This window comes from Oryx dammah, unplaced genomic scaffold (assembly GCF_014754425.2).
Source record: "Oryx dammah isolate SB20612 unplaced genomic scaffold, SCBI_Odam_1.1 HiC_scaffold_24, whole genome shotgun sequence".
Classification (NCBI taxonomy): domain Eukaryota; kingdom Metazoa; phylum Chordata; class Mammalia; order Artiodactyla; family Bovidae; genus Oryx; species Oryx dammah.
In genome coordinates, this window is record NW_024070208.1 from 31,736,017 (window position 1) to 31,755,380 (window position 19,364).

General features: G+C 46.6%; 1 protein-coding gene across 1 annotated transcript in view; it reads left to right on the top strand.

Annotated features, from left to right (window-relative positions):
• Positions 1-14,548, top strand: part of FLT1 (fms related receptor tyrosine kinase 1) — a 205,945-nt gene extending 191,397 nt beyond the window's left edge. The window contains exons 26-30 of the mRNA XM_040266731.1: positions 1,094-1,199; positions 1,679-1,821; positions 5,846-5,930; positions 7,953-8,041; positions 11,783-14,548. Coding sequence (XP_040122665.1) covers positions 1,094-1,199; positions 1,679-1,821; positions 5,846-5,930; positions 7,953-8,041; positions 11,783-11,984 — 625 coding nt within the window. The 3' untranslated portion in view covers positions 11,985-14,548. The remainder of the gene's footprint in view (positions 1-1,093; positions 1,200-1,678; positions 1,822-5,845; positions 5,931-7,952; positions 8,042-11,782) is intronic.
• Positions 14,549-19,364: the final 4,816 nt, after the last annotated feature.

Here is a 19,364-nt window from a genome sequence, read left to right on the forward strand (position 1 = left end):
GGGGGTGTAGGGGTATGTGTGGGGGTGTGTGGGGTGTGTGTGGGGGGTGTAGGGGTATGTGTGGGGGTGTGTGTCTGGGGGGGTGTGTGGGGTGTGTGTAGGGGTGTGTGTGGGGGGGTGTGTGTGGGGGGGTGTGTGTGTGGGGGTATTGGGGGGGTTTGCGTGTGTGGGGGTGTGTGTGTCTGGGGTGTGTGTTGGGGGTGAGTGTGTGTGTGTGGGGGGTGTGTGTGTGTGGGGTGTGTGGGGTGTGTGTTGGGGTGAGTGTGTGTGTGGGGGTGTGTGTGTGGGGGTGTGTGTGTGGGGGGGGGGGGGTGTAGGGGTATGTGTGTGGGTGTGTGTGTGTGTAACTGCTTTCCCGAGAGCCTCTGAGAGTCTGTTTCTTGCTAGAGACCAGGGAGCCTTAGATGAGATAAGGCAGATTCAGGCCAGCCTCTGCCACAGCCCCTGTACCTGAGCTGAGGATCCAAGACTTGAGTCCACCTGCCTCTGCAGGATTTCTGCACCTGTCTCAACAGATTAGTTAGATGGCATCACCGACTCAATGGACATGAGTTTGAGCAAACCCCAGGAGATGGTGAAGGACAGGGGTCTCAGAGAGTCAGACATGACTTAGCTACTGAACCACCACCTTACTGTGAGATCCACATGGGACTGTCTTATGCTCCTCCAGGCCACTGGCCACTGGCAGGCTGGCCCAGGTTCCCTGGATGGGGCACGTGCCTGGAGCCCCCACTCTAAGGCATGGAGAGGTCAGGGAGGTCTCTCAGGTCAGGGAGAGTGAAGGGACCTTGGGCACGGCAGCCCCCGTCCTGTGTGCCCAGGGAGCAGGGGCGACACCCCAGAGTTATAGTCCCCTTCCTCACTCCCAGCCTCCTCCATGTCTGTGAGTTCCCCTCCCAGCTGGACCTGGCCCGAGCAGCCTTTTATGTATCGCACTGTGTACCCACAACTTAAACAGAGCGAACACTACATACTGCAAAAAGCATCATCTTTATACGCATGACAACGCCCACCCCTCTGCTGACATGTATGGTAGGTAACGCATGTACCCACTACCGCCTCCAGCCGTCTCTATTTTCCTCTCACCCAATAGCTACCAGATCATGTTGGACTGCTGGCACAAAGACCCAAAAGAAAGGCCAAGATTTGTGGAGCTTGTGGAAAAACTAGGTGACCTGCTTCAAGCCAATGTACAACAGGTAAATTTATCTAGACTATCAGAAGGCCAGCTGCCTTTGATGTTAGTCAAGGGGGTATCTTACTTGTCTCTCGTTATTTAGTGGCTATTCACAGCTGAGATCAGGCTTCCCTGGCGGCTCAGTGGTAAAGAATCCAGCTGCCAAAGCAGAAGACATGGGTTCTACCCCTGAGTCTGGAAGGTCCCCTGGAGGAGTACCCACTCCAGTACTCTTTCCTAGAGAATTCCATGGGCAGAGGACACTGGTAGGCTACACTCCATGGGGTTGCCAGAGTCGGAAACAACTTAGTGACTAAACAGCAGCAACAATAGCTGAGATCACCAGCAAAAAAACAAACAAAAAAGTGCATATATGCAGAATTATCACCCCAAAACACAACCAAGATTATGGAAATGACATAGTTGAACTGAGACAGCACTGCACAGAAAATAGGCTGAAGTAGAATGCGTGTGACCAGAGCTCCACCTTTGCTGTTTCAGGATGGTAAAGACTACATTCCACTCAATGCCATCCTGACAGGCAACAGTGCGTTTACGTACTCGACACCTGCCTTCTCCGAGGACTTCTTCCAGGAAGATATTTCTGCTCCAAAGTTTAATTCAGGGAGTTCTGATAATGTCAGGTAAGATCTTTTCTTCTCCAACTTCATCTGATACGATTTTCAAACTTAAAAAAAAAAAACACAAAAAGTCCACCTCCTAAATTCAACCATAACATGTTGCCTTACTCTGTCTGTGGGCTTCACCAGTGGCCCAGTGGGTAAAGAATCCACCTGCCAATGCAGGAGACAAGAAGTCACAGGTTCAGTCCCTGGGTCGAGAAGATCCTCTGGAGGAGGAAATGGCAACCTACACCAGTATTCTTGCCTGAAAAATCCCATGGACAGAGGAGCCTATATTGTGTGTGTGTGTCTGTGTGTCTGTGTGTGTGTCTGTGTCTCTGTGTGTCTCTGTGTGTGTCTGTGTGTGTCTCTGTGTCTGTGTGTGTCTCTGTGTGTGTGTGTGTCTGTCTGTGTGTGTGTGTGAAAGAGGACATACACCATTTAATGCTTTGCCTCTAAGCACTTTAGTATACATCTTGTATGGAGAATGACATGGTAACCCACTCCAGTATTCTGGCCTGGAGAATCCCATGGATAGAGGAGCCTGGTGGGCTACAGTCCATGGGGTTAGAGAGAGTCAAACTTGACTGAAGCAACTTAGCGTGCATATGTATCTTGTAAGGGGTGTTCTCCTGTGCCAGCACACCAAAATTATCACAAAGAAGCTGATCATCTCTTCATCTTATTAAGTTTTCAAGTTCCCATTATTGTCCCCAGATATCTTCTGCACCTTTTTTAAAAGCACCATCCAATCAAGAATACCTTGCATTTCCTTCCATTTCTTTAGTCTATCTTACTCCAGAAGAACTCTTCCATCTTTTCCTCCTCGATGACCTTGAGTTTTTTCATGATACCTTCAATACAGTGAAAACAAACTGGATTTGTTTTCTTACCTGACAAACTACAGTGTCTCTTGTTAGTGCGAAGGAAACTGGAGAAGGGCTGAGGGAAGACAGATACACCAAGGGGCCACGCTGGATAAAGCCAGCACCTTGGTGCCAGGAGTGACAGGTATGTTCCACTCACTACAGTAAGTCCCCTACATACAGATGAGTTCCATTCCAAGAATGTCCAATTTATTTGTAAGTCCAACAATCGGCCATGTAGTACTGTAGTGTAATACAGTCATACTGTATTACTAGAAACCTATTACAGTAATACTTGACCGTAATAGGTTTATAATACTTTTCCCACAAATAATACATAAGAAACACAAAAAGGAAAACATTTTGAATCTTACAGTACCTAGTGTGGTACAACAGCTGACACTCAAGGGCTGGCATCAAGTGAACAGGCAAGAAGAGTTCCTGGCTGGAGGAGGGAGAAGAGGTAGGAGATGGTAGAGGGTCATCAGCAGTAGGAGACGGAGGGCCAGCTGCGATGTCACGCTGATGGCAGGTTCTGATTCCTTGCTGGGTTCAATTCGATCTACCTTCTTGCTTCCGGACATCCTGGGCTTAATATAAAGATACTGTACTACTGTGCTCTACCGAACAGTAGTGTTAAAAGCACACAAAAGCACAGCCACTTGTAGAGGAGACACGCACACAACGATGTACGCTAGACAGGTTAACTAACTTACGCCATTGGACATGCAAACACACGTTCATATCTTTGAAAACTCACAACTTCGCATGCAGGGGGCTTACTGTATAGCGAGACACATGCTTTGTGGTCTGGTACAGCATTGGGCTCTTTGCATACATCATCTCCTCAAGACAGTCCTAAGGAGGAGGTACTATTCCTGTGGCACAGATGGAGACATTAAAGCTCCACAGAGGACAGCTTGCCACAACCATGCAGTCGGAAAGCAGCAGAACAGAGTTTCTAACCCAGGTGTTCTGATGCTCTGTCCCTGTCCCTTCAGTCAGAGCCGGTATTAGGACTTTTAGGCTATTCTGTGGGCCTCCTAGCAATTTTATCTGCAGTGGGAGCTAGTGAAGCGACTTAGGATGGATGGACGGAGGTATCCTCCTAGTCCGCCAACCTCAGTTCAGCCACGCTTGGCAGGTGACCAGGGAAGAACTGGGAGGATTGACGGTCTGGGACAGACCTGGAAGAAATCCAATGGCCAGCGCAGATTTGTGGGGTTGGGTCACAGGTCAGCGACCAATTCATACTTCACAGACCAGCCCAGATGAGTCATCTATTGTTTTAAAGAGGAGACAAGTAAGCATGGATTAAATAAATTAGCAGAGGCAGATCAGGTCAGACATGGGGCAGGCAAATATCAAAGTGCCACGGGCCCTTCCAGACTGTTGCTTAGCCTTCGCCAGACAGGGCGCTTGCCTAAGAGATGGGCCCTGTCGGTGGTGACAGAGTCCCAGGTGAGTGTGTGTATAGTGGGCCACCGAGCTCAGCAGGCAGTCACAGGGACGTCATCCAGTTACTGCCCCTTCCTCCCGGTGCTTGGATATACACCACTGAATCGGCCGTGCGGCCCTGACGGGTCATGGCCTTTCAGAAGCAGCAGCTGTACACTGATGAAGCCACGTCACCTCTCTGGGCATCGTCTCCTCCTTCCGTCACATTCAGACCAGATGACGACTCAGGGCTCTTCTCGGCCTGATGTCATCTGGTTCCCTGAGGGACCAGAGGCCTGGCCACTGCTGAGTCCCTGAAGGGTCCCTGTGGGGTTTTGCTCACAACAATGCAGTAAGGGTCATATGAGTGATTAGAAACCACTGCCAGGATTCCTGGGGAACATAGCCAGGGACCTGCAGCTTCAGAAGGTATGAGGTCCCTCCTCTGGCATTCGGGTTCATCTTAGCTGGGATGGGGTGCCTGTGATCTCCTGACTAATCAAAACTGAAGGTGTTATCCTGACCTGATTATTCTTTTTTTTAAATCAGCATTTTTAATTTTTTATTCATTTTTAAAAATTTCTTTAATTGGAGGCTAATTACTTTATAATATTGTAGTGGTTTTTGCCATACACTGACATGAGTCAGCCATGGGTGTACATGTGTTCCCCATCCTGAACCCCCCTCCCACCTCCCTCCCCATCCCATCTCTCTGGGTCATCCTAATGCAGCAGCCCTGAGCACCCTGTCTCATGCATCGAACCTGGACTGGCGATCTGTTTCACATATGATAATTTACATGTTTCAATGCTATTCTCTCAAATCATCCCACCCTCGCCTTCTCCCACAGAGTCCAAAAGTCTGTTCTATACATCTGTGTCTCTTTTGCTGTCTTGCATATAGGGTTATCGTTACCATCTTTCTAAATTCCATATATGTGCATTAGTATACTGTATTCGTGTTTTTCTTTCTGGCTCACTTCTCTCTGTATAATAGGCTCAAGTTTCATCCACCTCATTAGAACTGATTCAAATGCATTCTTTTTGATGGCTGAGTAATACTCCATTGTGTATATGTACTGCAGCTTTCTTATCCATTCATCTGCTGATGGACATCTAGGTTCTTTCCATGTCCTGGCTATCATAAACAGTGCTGTGATGAACATTGGGGTACACGTGTCTCTTTCAATTTGGGTTTCCTTGGTGTGTATGCCCAGCAGTGGGATTGCTGGGTCATATGGCAGTTCTATTTCCAGTTTTTTAAGGAATCTCCACAGTTTTTTAAGGTTCTCCAGAGTGACTGTACTAGTTTGCATTCCCACCAACAGTGTAAGAGGGTTCCCTTTTCTCCACATCCTCTCCAGCATTTATTGCTTGTAGACTTTTGGATCGCAGCCATTCTGACTGTAGTGAAATGGTACCTCATTGTGGTTTTGATTTGCATTTCTCTGATAATGAGTGATGTTGAGCATCTTTTCATGTGTTTGTTAGCCATCTGTATGTCTTCTTTGGAGAAGTGTCTATTTAGTTCTTTGGCCCATTTTTTGACTGGTTCATTTATTTTTCTGGAATTGAGCTGCAGGAGTTGCATCTATATTTTTGAGATTAATTCTTTGTCAGTTGCTTCGTTTACTATTTTCTCCCATTCTGAAGGCTGTCTTTTCACCTTGCTTATAGTTTCCTTCATTGTACAAAAGCTTTTAAGTTTAATTACTGACCTGATTATCCTTTCTGCTTCTTTAGATATGTCAATGCTTTCAATTTCATCAGCCTGGAAAAACTCAAAACCTTTGAAGAATTCTCACCGAATGGCATTTCCCTGCTTGATGTAAGTAACAGAATTAACTTACTCAGCACACCCTGGGCAGCCCCCCATGCAAACACAAACCCCAACTGTCCGGTTGCTCTAGGTCACCAGGCGCCAGTCATCAGTGGTGGCTGAAATGACAGTTCCAGGGGAATGACAACACATGGGACATACAGAGCTAATTTGAAAGGAGTTCTGTAGTCTGAAGATGACCCAGAGCTCACCCCAGGGCCCACGTCCTTGGCTGGGCATAACCTTAGGAAACGTCCTCGGGTGTTTCTAAACATCTTGGCTATCAGGGATGGAACCCTACTATCACTGCATCAGAGCAACTCAAAACCGTGCGAGGGGCGGGGCCTCCCCTCTGAGATCCTGGAAGAATCTCCGAGACCTCTTGCACCTTCCCACAAACTTTCCAGAGCTGACCAGCCAGGCTCCCACCCAGCCGCACAGACAGAAGCGATCCACACAGCCCTGGCTAATAAGAGGCCTCAAATCACCTGTCCCTTTAAAGGTATGGACAAGGGGCTGAGAGATTAAGGGGAGGAGACAGAGAGCTGGACCAGAGCGTGGTCTCCAGGGACACAGCCACTGGATCCCAGGACCATCCATGCTCACAGAGCCATGACCCAAAAAAGGCCTGGAAAGCCTACTGTGATGAGAAGGTGATGACCTCAAATGCTGTGGTCACCACTGGAAAACGCCAAACCCTTCAAACACACCAGATAGAGAGGAAAAGATGACATGAACATTAAAAAAAAAATTACAAATAAGCTGTGACTACAAAGGCAAAGTGCTGGAAATGTTGCTTTGCTGCTTAGAATGCTGGTTTTAAGTCCAAGGAAATGGCACTGAATAAAACATGCAAGATTTCTTTAAACCTTAGCCCTCCTGACCCTGATGCACTGGGCCCTAGGGCAGTATCCTTGCTTAGGTTCCTCCCTGATAGTCATGGACACACACAGAGCCACGTAAGAGACCCAAAGGGTGGCAGGAACTACATGTGGGGTCCACTCACTGGAAACACCATTTTGATAGTATAAGGAGGATCCTGCATAAAACTCAGTGCTAAACATGACCCAATTAGTAAACGGAATTGCTGGAAACTGTAACTCAGTTCAGTTCCGTCATTCAGTCATGTCCGACTCTTTGCGATCCCATGGACTACAGCACACCAGGCCTCCCTGTCCATCACCAACTCCCAGAATTTACTCAAACTCATGTCCAGTTGAGTTGGTGATGCCATCCAGCCATCTCATCCTCTGTCCCCTTCTCCTCCTGCCCCCAATCCCTCCCAGCATCAGAGTCTTTTCCAATGAGTCAACTCTTCGCATGAGGTGGCCAGAGTACTGGAGTTTCAGCTTCAGCATCAGTCCTTCCAATGAACACCCAGGACTGATCTCCTTTAGAATGGACTGGTTGGATCTCCTTGTAGTCCAAGGGACTCTCAAGAGTCTTCTCCAACCCCACAGTTCAAAAGCATCAATTCTTTGGCGGTCAGCTTTCTTTATAGTCCAACTCTCACATATATACATGACTACTGGAAAAACCATAGCCTTGACTAGATGGACCTTTGTTGGCAAAGTAATGTCTCTGCTTTTTAATATCCTGTCTATGTTGGTCATAACTTTTCTTCCAAGGAGTGTCATTTTATTTCTGACAAAATGTGGAGAAGGGAATGGCAAACCACTTCAGTATTCCTGCCTTGAGAACCCCATGAACAGTATGAAAAGGCAAAAGGATAGGACACTGAAAGATGAACTCCCCAGGTCAGTAGGTGCCTAGTATGCTACTGGAGATCAGTGGAGAAATAACTCCAGAGAGAATGAAGAGATGGAGCCAAAGCAAAAACAACACCCAGTTGTGGATGTGACTGGTGATGGAAGCAACGTCTGATGCTGTAAAGAGCAATATTGCATAGGAACCTGGAATGTTAGGTTCATGAATCAAGGCCAGATGCTGGAGTGACCTCAGACACACATCCCAACATCATGAAACCCTCTGGCTCAAGCAGGAGCTGTAACTCTCCCTTCTTCCCTGCAGGACTACCAGCTGGATAGTGGCACCCTGCTGGCCTCCCCCTTGCTGAAGCGCTTCACCTGGGCAGAGAGCAAACCCAAGGCCTCACTGAAGTGAGTAAGGAAGCTGGGGGCAGGGGGCTTTGCTCACTTTCTAGAGGGGCAGGAGGGACGTTGCCTGGGGGAAGGTTTCATGGCCATACTTGAGGGCTACCTGCCCTCCTAAACTACAGTGTCCAGGCTGTGCAGAAAGCTGTTTTCCCTGGAAGGACAGTGAAGAGGGCATGAAAGCAGATGTATGGACGCGGCTGGGGCGGAGGGAGGAAGGAGAGCGTGGGAGGCCTGGAGAGAGTAATGTGGAAACATACATTACCATATTTGAAATAGAGAGCCAATGGGAATTTGCTGTATGACTCAGGGAACTCACACTGGGGCTCTGTGACAACCCACAGAGTGGGATGGGGAGGGAGGTGGGAGCGATGTTCAAGTGGGAGGGGACATGAGTAAACCTATGGTAATTCATGGTAATGTTCGGTAGAAACCAACACAATCCTTTAAAGCAATTATCCTTCCATTAAAAATAAATAAAAAATTTAAAAAATCATTAAAAAACAAAGAAAACAGAAAAAAGCAGACACCTGAGCACCATGCTATGGAAAGGAAGAGTGGGGTTTGAGAGAAGACAGAACATTCCAGCAAAGAAGGCAGTCCAAGCACATGAAGCACAGTCTTTCAGCTGAAGGGAGCCCGACGTCGACTGTGAACAGTGTACAGCCCGGACCAGAGACCTGTCCGAGGGGGCGGGGAGAGAATGCATACCCATTACCTGCCGGGGGCTGCAATGAGGGGACAAGAAGGGCCCCGGAACAGTCGTCCAGTCCTAAGACACACCATCCTGAGCCCTCAACTCTTCTAAATGAAGGCTCGTTTCCTGTTAGAGCCCGCTCTCCTGCCTCCACCCAGCAGCCAGTGACAACACTGTCAGAACTACCAGGGCTTTCGCTGCACTCTGCACGGGCCGGCTCCTCTCCGTGCTCCTCTCTGCCCAGGGACATCGCTGGACAGGGCAAGGGCCACCAGATTTGCCTTCCTTTCCTGGTTCAAACATCCTCCCTTGACCCTCCCTGCCATGCGGAACCGTTCTGCCCCTCTTTTATCTCAATCAGGGATCTGCAAACTTCCCTCACCCATTGTCTTTTCATTTGCGTTTATTTAAACAGAGTTCCCAAAACACTTGGGAGAAGTTGGGCCTCCTTTGGTAAGCAAAGGACCCGAAAATAAGATTTAAAAAGTGAACAAAGTCTTCAGTTCCTCCACAACACAGGTGGAGTGCCCCCTTCTCTTTTCCTCAAACTCTCAAGCACCCCATGTTTTCCATACAGTTGAAGAGCTAGGAGAACAAGAGTACTTGGGGGTGGACCTGTTTAAAAAGGGAACCGTGCCTAGGGAAGTCAGGTGACTTTTTACATCTTTCATGATCAATACTTTTGGTGGAGTTGAAATGCTGTTTTCATTCTGCATTTGTGTAGTTTGGTGCTATGTTCAGAGTTAAGTGTTTTCAGAAAAGTATGTTCTGCTTGTGTTCTTTTACAGTCTAAATTCTGACTGCCGAGAAGTTTCTATTGTACGAAACTTCACTTAGATGGTTTTTCTACTGAATGCAGACCCATTCGTAAGGGGCCAGTGATAACCGCTCAACTCTGCCACTTATAAAAGCAGCTGATAGACGAACAATAAAATGCAGCTGTGTCCAGTGAACCATACTCACAAGAGCCGGTAGCCTTGGCCAGGGAACACGTGAAAATAAGCTTCACCTCATCAGACATCAGGGCAATGCAAATCACATAAGACACCTCTTCACCCCCACCAGGATGGTTTGAACCAGGGACACGGTTCTAGAACTCTGGTCCTCACTAACCAGAGTCAGTGTTGGTAAGGACATGGAGGAATTAGAACTCTGGATGCTTGCTGGTGGGAATATGAAATATTGCAGCCACTTTGGAAAACAGTCTAGCAGTTTACAGAGGAAAACAGTCTACAGAAGGTTAAATAGAGCTACTCTGTAGGTATATATATACACCCCACAGAAACCTATATGCAAATATTCATAGCAGCACTGTTCACAAGAACCAAAAGTAGAAACAACTCTAGTGTCTATCAGCTGGTGAACGGATAAATAAAATGCATATATCCGTACAAGAGAATATTTGTCAATCAAAAGTATGAGGTACTGATAGGCAGCTACAACATTGATGAACCTTGAATTAAGTGAGAGGAGCCAGTTGTATGATTTCATTTATATAAATAGGTATATTGTACAATCAATATGCAAGCATGTCAATAAAACTATTGTTTTTTAAAAAAAACAAAAACCAAACCAAACAGGTGGCCAGCTCACAGGCTAGTTTACAGACCCTGATGTAAACCAAAGGGTGTCCACAGACACCTCTGAGCAGTGGGGCCCCAGCTCATCAACCACAGAGGACTGGAGGGCTGGGAACGCTCCCTGACGGACACCTGGCGCACCTGTGTCCTCTCTGCGGGCACCCAGGGACTCCAAGCCCAGTCCTGGGCAGGTCACAGGACACGGAGTGAGTGGGGGGAAGCGGGGCCCACATGTTCTTGTTTCTTGCCCTGAAACACTTCCAGACCTTTGTGGAAAAAAAATGAAAGCCATCCATTGCCTCCTCCACTCTGAGACCAACATACAGAACATGGTTCAAAGGCCAGGTGCACCAATCTCGAGCCAAACGGCCAGTGGTGGGCGGGGTTCTCACTACCACCGGAGCTGCTGAAACCATCAAACATGGAGGACCAGACTGGCTCCCCGCCCCACGCGGACCCAACCCAGAAGCCAGTCTTTTCGCCCTGGCCAGCAACACACTGCCTGGTACCAAACCGAACCGAACGCTTCTCTCCTCTGGAGCACAAACTTGAGAGGGAGAAACTTACTAAGTTTCTGTAGCACGTCCTAGGCGTCGCTCCAGGCGGCTGCAACTTTGCACGAAGTCAGTGGCTCAGAATGGGAGAAATGGATCCTCTTGCAGTTCCGGAGGTCGGACACCCCAGAACGAGGTGTCGGCAGGACTGCACCCCGACATGAGGCCCCCTCCCCCACAGGACATCCCGGCCAGCGCCTCCTCCAGCCCCGACGCCCCCGGCACTCCTCCTCTGTGGCCGTGGCCCCGCTCCTGCTGCAGGTGCTGTGATGCTCCCGCCCGGACACGTGGGATTGCACTCAGGGCCCACCTGGGTGATGCAGGAGGCGCCTCCTCTCAGGAGCCTTTATTTTAATCTCAGCTCTCCCCTTAGAAGATGTTGTTCACAGGTTCAGCATCTTTCAGCCAATCCCAGGCACTAATGGACCCACAGAGGGGAGCGCTGGACCCAAGCCTGGGAGCTGTTTTCCACCAGGAATTCTGGATTTGTTTTAACTAATCCCACCCTCCATCCCTGGCCACTGGACTGACCCCCAGCTGGTGGAGAGGCCGTGGGCAGCTCCAGACACCCCAGCCTAGTTCGAGGTAGGACTCAGCAGACATTCACTCTGGATGGGTTTGAACAAGTGTTAGTCCGCCAGGCTACTCCAACTCTTTGCGATCCCATGGGCTGTAGCCCACCAGGCTCCTGTGTCCATGGGATTTTCCATGCAAGAATACTGGAGTGGGTTGCCATTTCCTTCTCCAGGGGGTCTTCATGCCTCAGGTATCGAACTCAGGCCTCCCAAGTTGCAGATTCTTTACCGACCAGGAAAGCCGCTGGGCTTGAACAAACGGCCCACTAAAGAGTGGACTTTAGTGTTTCCAATAAATCCATTTTGTACAATTGATTTTTTTCTTTCTTTTCTGTCTTTAGCTTGAGAGTAACCAGTAAGAGTAAGGAGTCAGGCCTTTCTGACCTCAGCAGACCCACGTTTTGCCACGCCAGCTGTGGGCACCTGGGGACAGGCCACCGCCGGTTCACCTATGACCACTCGGAGCTGGAGAGGAAGATTTCCTGCTGCTCGCCTCCCCCCGACTACAACTCTGTGGTCCTGTACTCCACCCCACCAGTCTAAAGCCCGATTCTGCACAGCCTTCTTTCTAGAACCACGTGTGTATTTATAACCCCCAGAAAACTAGCTTTTGCCAGTATTATGCGTATAGAAATCGACACCTTTTCCTTTCCACAGGAGCCGGCTGCTTTTTTGTGTATTTTAATAGTGCTTTTGTCTCTTTTGACTAACAAGAATGTAACCCCAGATAGAGGAATAGTGACAAAGAGCGCCACTGCCAACCCTCGCAGGACTCAGCGGGGAGAAGAAATCCTGACTCCGCCCTGGACTTGCCCCTCCCCCTGCCTCCGGGCTCCAGGTGGCTCAGGACACACGCTGTCACCTGTCACTGCAGCTAGGACTCTTTGGGCCAGCAAAGCCTGTGCTGTCAAAGGCGTGGTTCTGGGGTCTGCAGCAGGCTCTGTGTGTGTGGGGAGGGAGAAGAGATGGGGAGAGCACACAGGGCAGGGGCGGGGAGGGGGATTGGAGCTGCACCTTGTGGGGAGGGAGTGGGTGGAGGACAGTGCCACCCGTCCACCTTGGAGAATCCATCCAGGGAGCAGACAGGACGGAGGGGTGATGGGAGGTTTAAAAAAAAAAAGCCAAACATAATTTTTGGAATTATCAAGCAGATTGTAAAACCTTAGGTGGGCTCACCCCAGTGAGTCTGGTCTGTCATGTCACCTGTTAGGCTTAAAGCCACGTTTTCACAGATAAGATCCGCTTCTATTTTGAGTATTCAAATATAGTCCAGACACTTAACTCACTTCTTTGTTCTAACATGTTTCAATTAGTAATCAAAGGAAGCTGAGGAGAAGGGCAACAGTCTTGTGGAGGTTTTGTCTAGACCAAACTAGGATAGATGGAGAAAAAGGGAAGGCGGAGTGAAAACCCCCTCTCTGCACCGGACCAACTGCCTGAGACCGAGGGGACTGGAGGACAGGAAGGCAGCCACGTGTCTTTATTCAGTGGGGACCCCAACTCTCTCACGCTTGTCTCCTGGACAGAAGAGCAGTAACCAATGTCTATGAAGCACTTTATGCTCCTTGAGGAAAAAAGTGGTGTGTGATTTATGCAAGATGTTTCTAGAACTGGGACTCAGGATATTAGTTAATGAGCCGTCAGTAAGAGAAAAGCCTCTTTTCATCTACTTTGGGCCCTGCCTCGGGTCTGAGTTGTGACCAAAATAGGGACAGGGTACAAAAGGGCGCCCACTTCTCGGGGCCAAGAGGCCCTGGGTCCGCCACCATCTCTGCGTGATGCTGTGTGTTTAGGATATGTGCGCACCTTCTGGGGCCAGTCAGGCCACAGGGAAGGAATCACTGCTCCTGATGGAGAGGAGGATGCTTACCTTGATGCAAGTGATGTAACCCTAGAACCCGAGACAAAAGTGATAGGCCTGGACATCCTGCCCTGGCCCAGGGCGGGGGTGGGTGGGGAGCAGAGGTGGGCAGGTGGAGGCGGGGGCAGCCACAGTCTCATTTCAAGGCTCTTGGTGTGAAGAGACGGGAGAGGGGGCTTGTCCCCAGCCAGAAAGCTGCTCCCAGGGTGGTGGTGGGAGGGGGCCTCTGCTGGAGGAGCCTCCGGCCAGTCTCCACCAGGAGTCGTGTCCAGACAGCACGGGACCAGGGACCAAGGCGGGGAGAGCCTTGCTCTTCCTCTTCTTTACCAGCACAAGAGCACCTGTGACCACTGGCAAGAGTAGCAATCAGGTAACCGGGAGGAGGTTAAACAGGCAAAATGTAAGAAGTTTGAAATTGAGTCTCTGGTTTTTTCAAGTCAGTTAAGGATCCAGCAATTAGGGAAAACAAAGAAAAACCTTAGCTATACGTATATCTTGATTTCAGTAATCCGTTCTTTAAGAGGCCTTAGTAATACCATCTTTCCAAAAGACAACCCTTTAGACTGTGTTAATCTGGCTTCCTCAGAGACTCAATGGAATCAGAGACTCTGTCTAGCAGTCCAGCTCCATCTAGGGTCTCAACATAGAACAAAAACTGGAAACCAGGAGGAAAGACGCTCTCCAGTGGGAAAGGGCTTGTCACAGGTAGGTGCGCTGAAGCAGCACAGAAAATTAAATCACTAACAAATCGATGGTATTATTAGACCCATTAGTCAATTTTGACAAAAAAGGTTGGCATGAACAATTAGGGGGCAAGGACCCCCTTTCCAGGACTTGTGAGATCATGTAACTCGAGTATGGTGGGTGGGAGGGGACTGGAACCACGCACAAGCTTGTCTCTAGTTATTCTCAGAATGACACTCAGACCCGAGGAGCAAGTGTGTTCAAAATCCTGATCAGGTTACCTTCGGATGTCAAACGGGAAAAAAACACTTGTTGGCCTCTTTTAACTGATTAAAGAAGGAGCGCGCCTTTGACTGACAGTGGTGGTAACTATATGTATATTTGTGTGTGTGTGTTGTGCAGAACTATTTAAGGAAACTGGAATTTTAAAGTTACTTTTATACAAACCAAGAATATATGCTGCAGATTATAAATGAGACAGAATTTTGTCCTACATCTCTAGTCACTATGAATGTATTTTGTATGTTATCTTCATATAATAAAATTAACTTACAAAAACATCCATATATTTTCGATTTTGTGTAAAAATGAATAAAGGAGTCTTGGTTTTCTTGGGGCTGTTGAGGGGGGACAAGCATGAAAATGCTCGTGAAATACCAGTTGCTAAGCCAGCACAAGAAAGAGACAGCAAATGCAGCTCAAGACAGGCACATTTCATCCATCAGCCCACAGAGTGGCTGTATTAACAATCAAGACACATGAACAGTATATCAAAAGCGAGAAAAATGGTACAGATGAAGTTGTTTGCAAAACAGAGATAGAGACACAAACATAGGGAAGAAATGTAAGGACACCAAGGGGGGGAGGAGGGGTGGGGATGAACTGGGTGACTGGGATTGACATATACACACTACTGATATGTGTAAGAGAACTAATGAGAACCTACTGTAGAGCACAGGGAACTCTGCTCAGCTCTCTGTGATGACCTAAATGGGAAGGAAATCCATAAAAGAGATACGTGTGTGCTGTGTGCTGAGTCGCTCAGTCATGTCTGTGACCCCATGGACTGTATCTCACCATGCTCCTCCATCCATGGGATTCTCCAGGCAAGAATACTGGAGTGGATTGCCATGCCCTATCCAGAGGAAAAAGAGATATATGTATATATATACATAGCTGATTCACTTTGTTGTACAGCTGAAACTAACAGGACACTATAAAGCAACTATACTGAAATAAAAATTTTTTAAAAAATCTAAGGTGAACACAATCACAAGTAAAATGTACAGACTAAGGGTGAGTGCTGGCTACAGATCAAAGTTCCCTCAATTAAAAATGAGGCAGGCTTTCCCAAACAGTAATATTACCATAATGAAGAATGTGTTTGTAAAAGACGCTTGCTCCTTGGAAGAAGTTATGACCAACCTAGACAACATGTTAAAAAACAGAGACATTACTTTGCCAACAAAGGTCCGTCTAGTCAAAGCTATGGTTTTTCCAGTGGTAATGTACAGATGTGAGAGTTGGACAATAGAGAAAGCTGAGTGCCAAAGAATTGATGCTTTTGAACTGTGGTGTTGGAGAAGACTCTTGAGAGTCCCTTGGACTGCAAGGAGATCCAACCAGTCCATCCTAAAGGAAATCAATCCTAAATATTCATTGGAAGGAATGATGCTCAAGCTGAAACTTCAATACTTTGGCACCTGATGCGAAGAACTGACTCATTTGAAAAGACCCTGATCTGGGAAAGATTGAAGGCGGAAGGGGACGACAGAGGGAGAGATGGTTGGATGGCATCACCCACTCAATGGACATGAGTTTCAGTAAACTCCAGGAGTTGGTGATGGTTAGGGAGGCCTAGTGTGTTGCAGTCCATGGGGTTGCAGAGTTGGACATGACTGAGCAACTGAACTGAATTGAACCGTGTGTATTAGATGTGTGCAGGAAATCATACAAAATAATTAGGCAAAATCCAGAGACACAAGAATTTCCATAAGAAAAGGACACTAGCTAAGTACTCAACTTTGTTTTGTGGGTTACATCCTAGAAAGAGAAAAAAATTAGAGAATCACTAATAGACATAGAATAAGCAACCATCACGTTGTCTTAGTGCTCACACCATCACCTTCCGAATAACACCATGAGCAAACCAGATTGGAGAAACATTTTCCAGGAAAACAAGCCTACTTTCTTTGGGATAAAAGCAAGAAAGGGGGATAAATGACTAATCTCAATTAGCTGAAGAGGGCAAGAAGCATTCTGAGAATCTGAAATCCTTTAAAAATATTACTGGTTTTCTTGACACAGAAGTCACTCATTTAGGCAAACAATTTGAAGAATGCTCAAGGAATTGGTGTCTTGTCATAGTTTAGAAGTTTTCTCATGACTTTAGAAATTTACAGTACACTTGGGAATAGTTTTTTTTTTTTTTTTCTTTTTCCTTTACTCCAGCAGAAGGATGGCCCAGTAAGGTTTATTGAACCCTTCAGTGTTAAGCATGTTATCAGACTTTTGGGTTCCAAAGGCCAAGAAATATTTCAAAAATCTCCTGGGTTCCAACACAGGAATGACTAGCCTTCTATTTTTTGAACTCAAGACATCTAAGAGAAAACAAAACAAACCAATTAGATGCCACAAAGAAGGTTCTATTTCTTGATCCGGGTGGGACAGTAGGCGCACTCATTTTGTGATCACTCACTTGAGCTGTCCACTTACTTGCAAACCTGTGTTTGTGAAGTATTCTTCGATAAAAGATATGCAAAAGGAAAAAAAAGATTGACTACCACTTTTCACAGAAGAAAAACCCATTTTAAAAAGAGTAAGGGCTTAGCCTCAGACTCTAACACAGCAAGTGAATTTTCTGTACCAGCAATTATTCCAAGTGCTGAAAAAAAATAAGGAAAAACCATTTAATTTTCAGAACCCAACATGATACGTACCACAGTTTTACCCTTCACGTTAATGGGAAAACTGAAGGAATCATGAGGACTTCAAAATTCCCTGGTCACATTTTCCTACCTACCAGCATCTGCACCCACACACTGACTCAAAACACTCGCTGGTGCACTCTGCCCCCCACCAAACTCAACCCAAGGGCACTGTGCCAGCACCTCACCACCCCCACCACCCCCACAGGTCATTTCTGTCTTGTATTGGTTTTGTCTGATCTGTGGATAGTGTTCCAGGGAACCCAGGGCACTGCCCTGGACCTTTGGTCTTCTAAGCCCATACGAATTCTCTTCATAATCTCAACCAAACTCAAGGCTTGCAATGACATCTATGGGATAATGGCATGCAAATTACAGGTATCGACCACATCTCCCCCCCAAACTCTCACGTGAATGCTAAATTGATGACGTGTGCTCTTGACACTGTGGCCAGTCCAAAAGATAGCCTCAACACTCCCCCATCCCATGTGAACCTCAGCAGTGTTCCTGCCACTCCCCACCCAGTTTCTCTCCCCTGGAACCAGGGCTGGCTCTGCCAATTCTCCTGTAAGCAACACCATGTGGCAGAAGTGACACTGCATGACTCTGAGGCTAACTTGGTGTTCTTAGTTTTAATTTGCTCCACTTGGCAACCCGATCCACATCCTTTATGTTAATCACTTCTGTGTTATTTAATTGCATAATCACTATTACCTCTTAACTACTATATGGCAGTTTCCCTGGTGGCTGCAATGCAGGAGACAAGGGTTCGATCCCTGGGTCAGGAGATCCCCTGGAGAAGAAAATGGCAACCCACTCCAGTATTCTTACCTGGAGAATCGGGTGGACAGAGGAGCCTGCCGGGCTAGTCCACGGGGTCACAAAGAATCGGACATAAACTGAGCAACAAGAGCACAAATACTTGTCGTGGTCAGGATTCTAATGGTTCCTAGAGCAATGCCTGGCATTAACTCCATACTGACTCGGGGCTTTTTGCAGAAACTAACAATTTTTATTCTGACCAGGCCCAAAATTCATTGTTATTTCATTAACACTTTGCAGGTTATTGCATTCAATATATGAACACCCGACACACCTGTGAAGTCTTCTAATTTTCGTGAAACACTGTCTTCAAACTACTCTTCGGTAGAGGCAAAGGAGAATGCATCCCCCAGCACCGGTGAGTCTCATATCCACTTTCCATATCAGAATCAACCACTAAGGTTTTTTTGTCTTTTTACTGCTCTAATGTTCACATCATCTGAATCAGAACTATATTATGAAGACACTAGTATATATACCGCTTGGCCTATCAGAGAAAGTTCACCAAAAAGCTTTTCACTTAAAATTTCTTGATGCACCATTTTTTTTTTTTTTTGGATGCACCATTTTTAAGAAGTTTCTATTTATGATATACACAAGACTGGAACAAAAACCTAATGGAGCAACATGTGAATGATAATAATCCTAAATTGTGCAACAAATCCTGGATCAATTTCAAGCTCTGACAACTTCGCTTGAAGTTGTACAATTTAGTTGTTGCACAACTTTGCAACAGTGTTAACTGCATCTCTCTCTTCAAAAAAAAAAAAAGTATTGCTAAGTTTCTGGTCAATAATGTCTGAGTAACAAAAGACATATTAATACATCTTTAGTTAATAATGTGATAACAGGCATTCAATAAAATACAGACAGGCCTCACAGTTACTGTGCTTTCTACAAACGAAGTTTGTGTGGCAACTTTGCATCAAATTAAGTCTAAAGGCACCATTTTTCAACAGCAGTTGCTCACTTCATGGCTTGTGTTGGTAATTCTCTTAGCAAACTTCAACCTTTTTCATTCTTACTCTGTTTGTTATAATGATCAGGAATCTCTGCTGTTACTATTGCAAAAAGACTACAACTTGCTGAAGGCTCAGATGATGGCTAGCAAGATTTTTAAACCAATGTATATACATTTTTTAAGACATAATGCTATTGATAGTGTAAATATAACTTTTATATGCAAGGTGAAACCAAAAAATTCATGCAACTCACTTTACTGCATTAGTGCAGGGGTCTGAACCCGCAGTCTCTCTGAAGTACGCTTACATTTAATGAACAAGTATCTGGTTTCGATGAGTATTAACGTTTTGCCATATTTTCATTCTCTACACTTATATGATGTTTCTGGACGGAGTGGGAGGCAGGGCACCTTCATCTACACAGTAGACTGAGTCTGAATCAGTGATGAGCTAGGTGTCATTCCTTTCACAGAAGCAGGTCCTCTCCCCTGAACTATACCATGTGCCATGTACTACTTAGAAACATCTGGGTGTAATTGTACATTCTGTAAATAACAAGTACTCCTATCTGCATTTTTAGTGTCTAGAACAGGTCCAAGTTAAGCATTTAACAGATACTTGGTAAATAAATCTGCCACCATTTTATCCAAAGACCAAAAATTCCTCC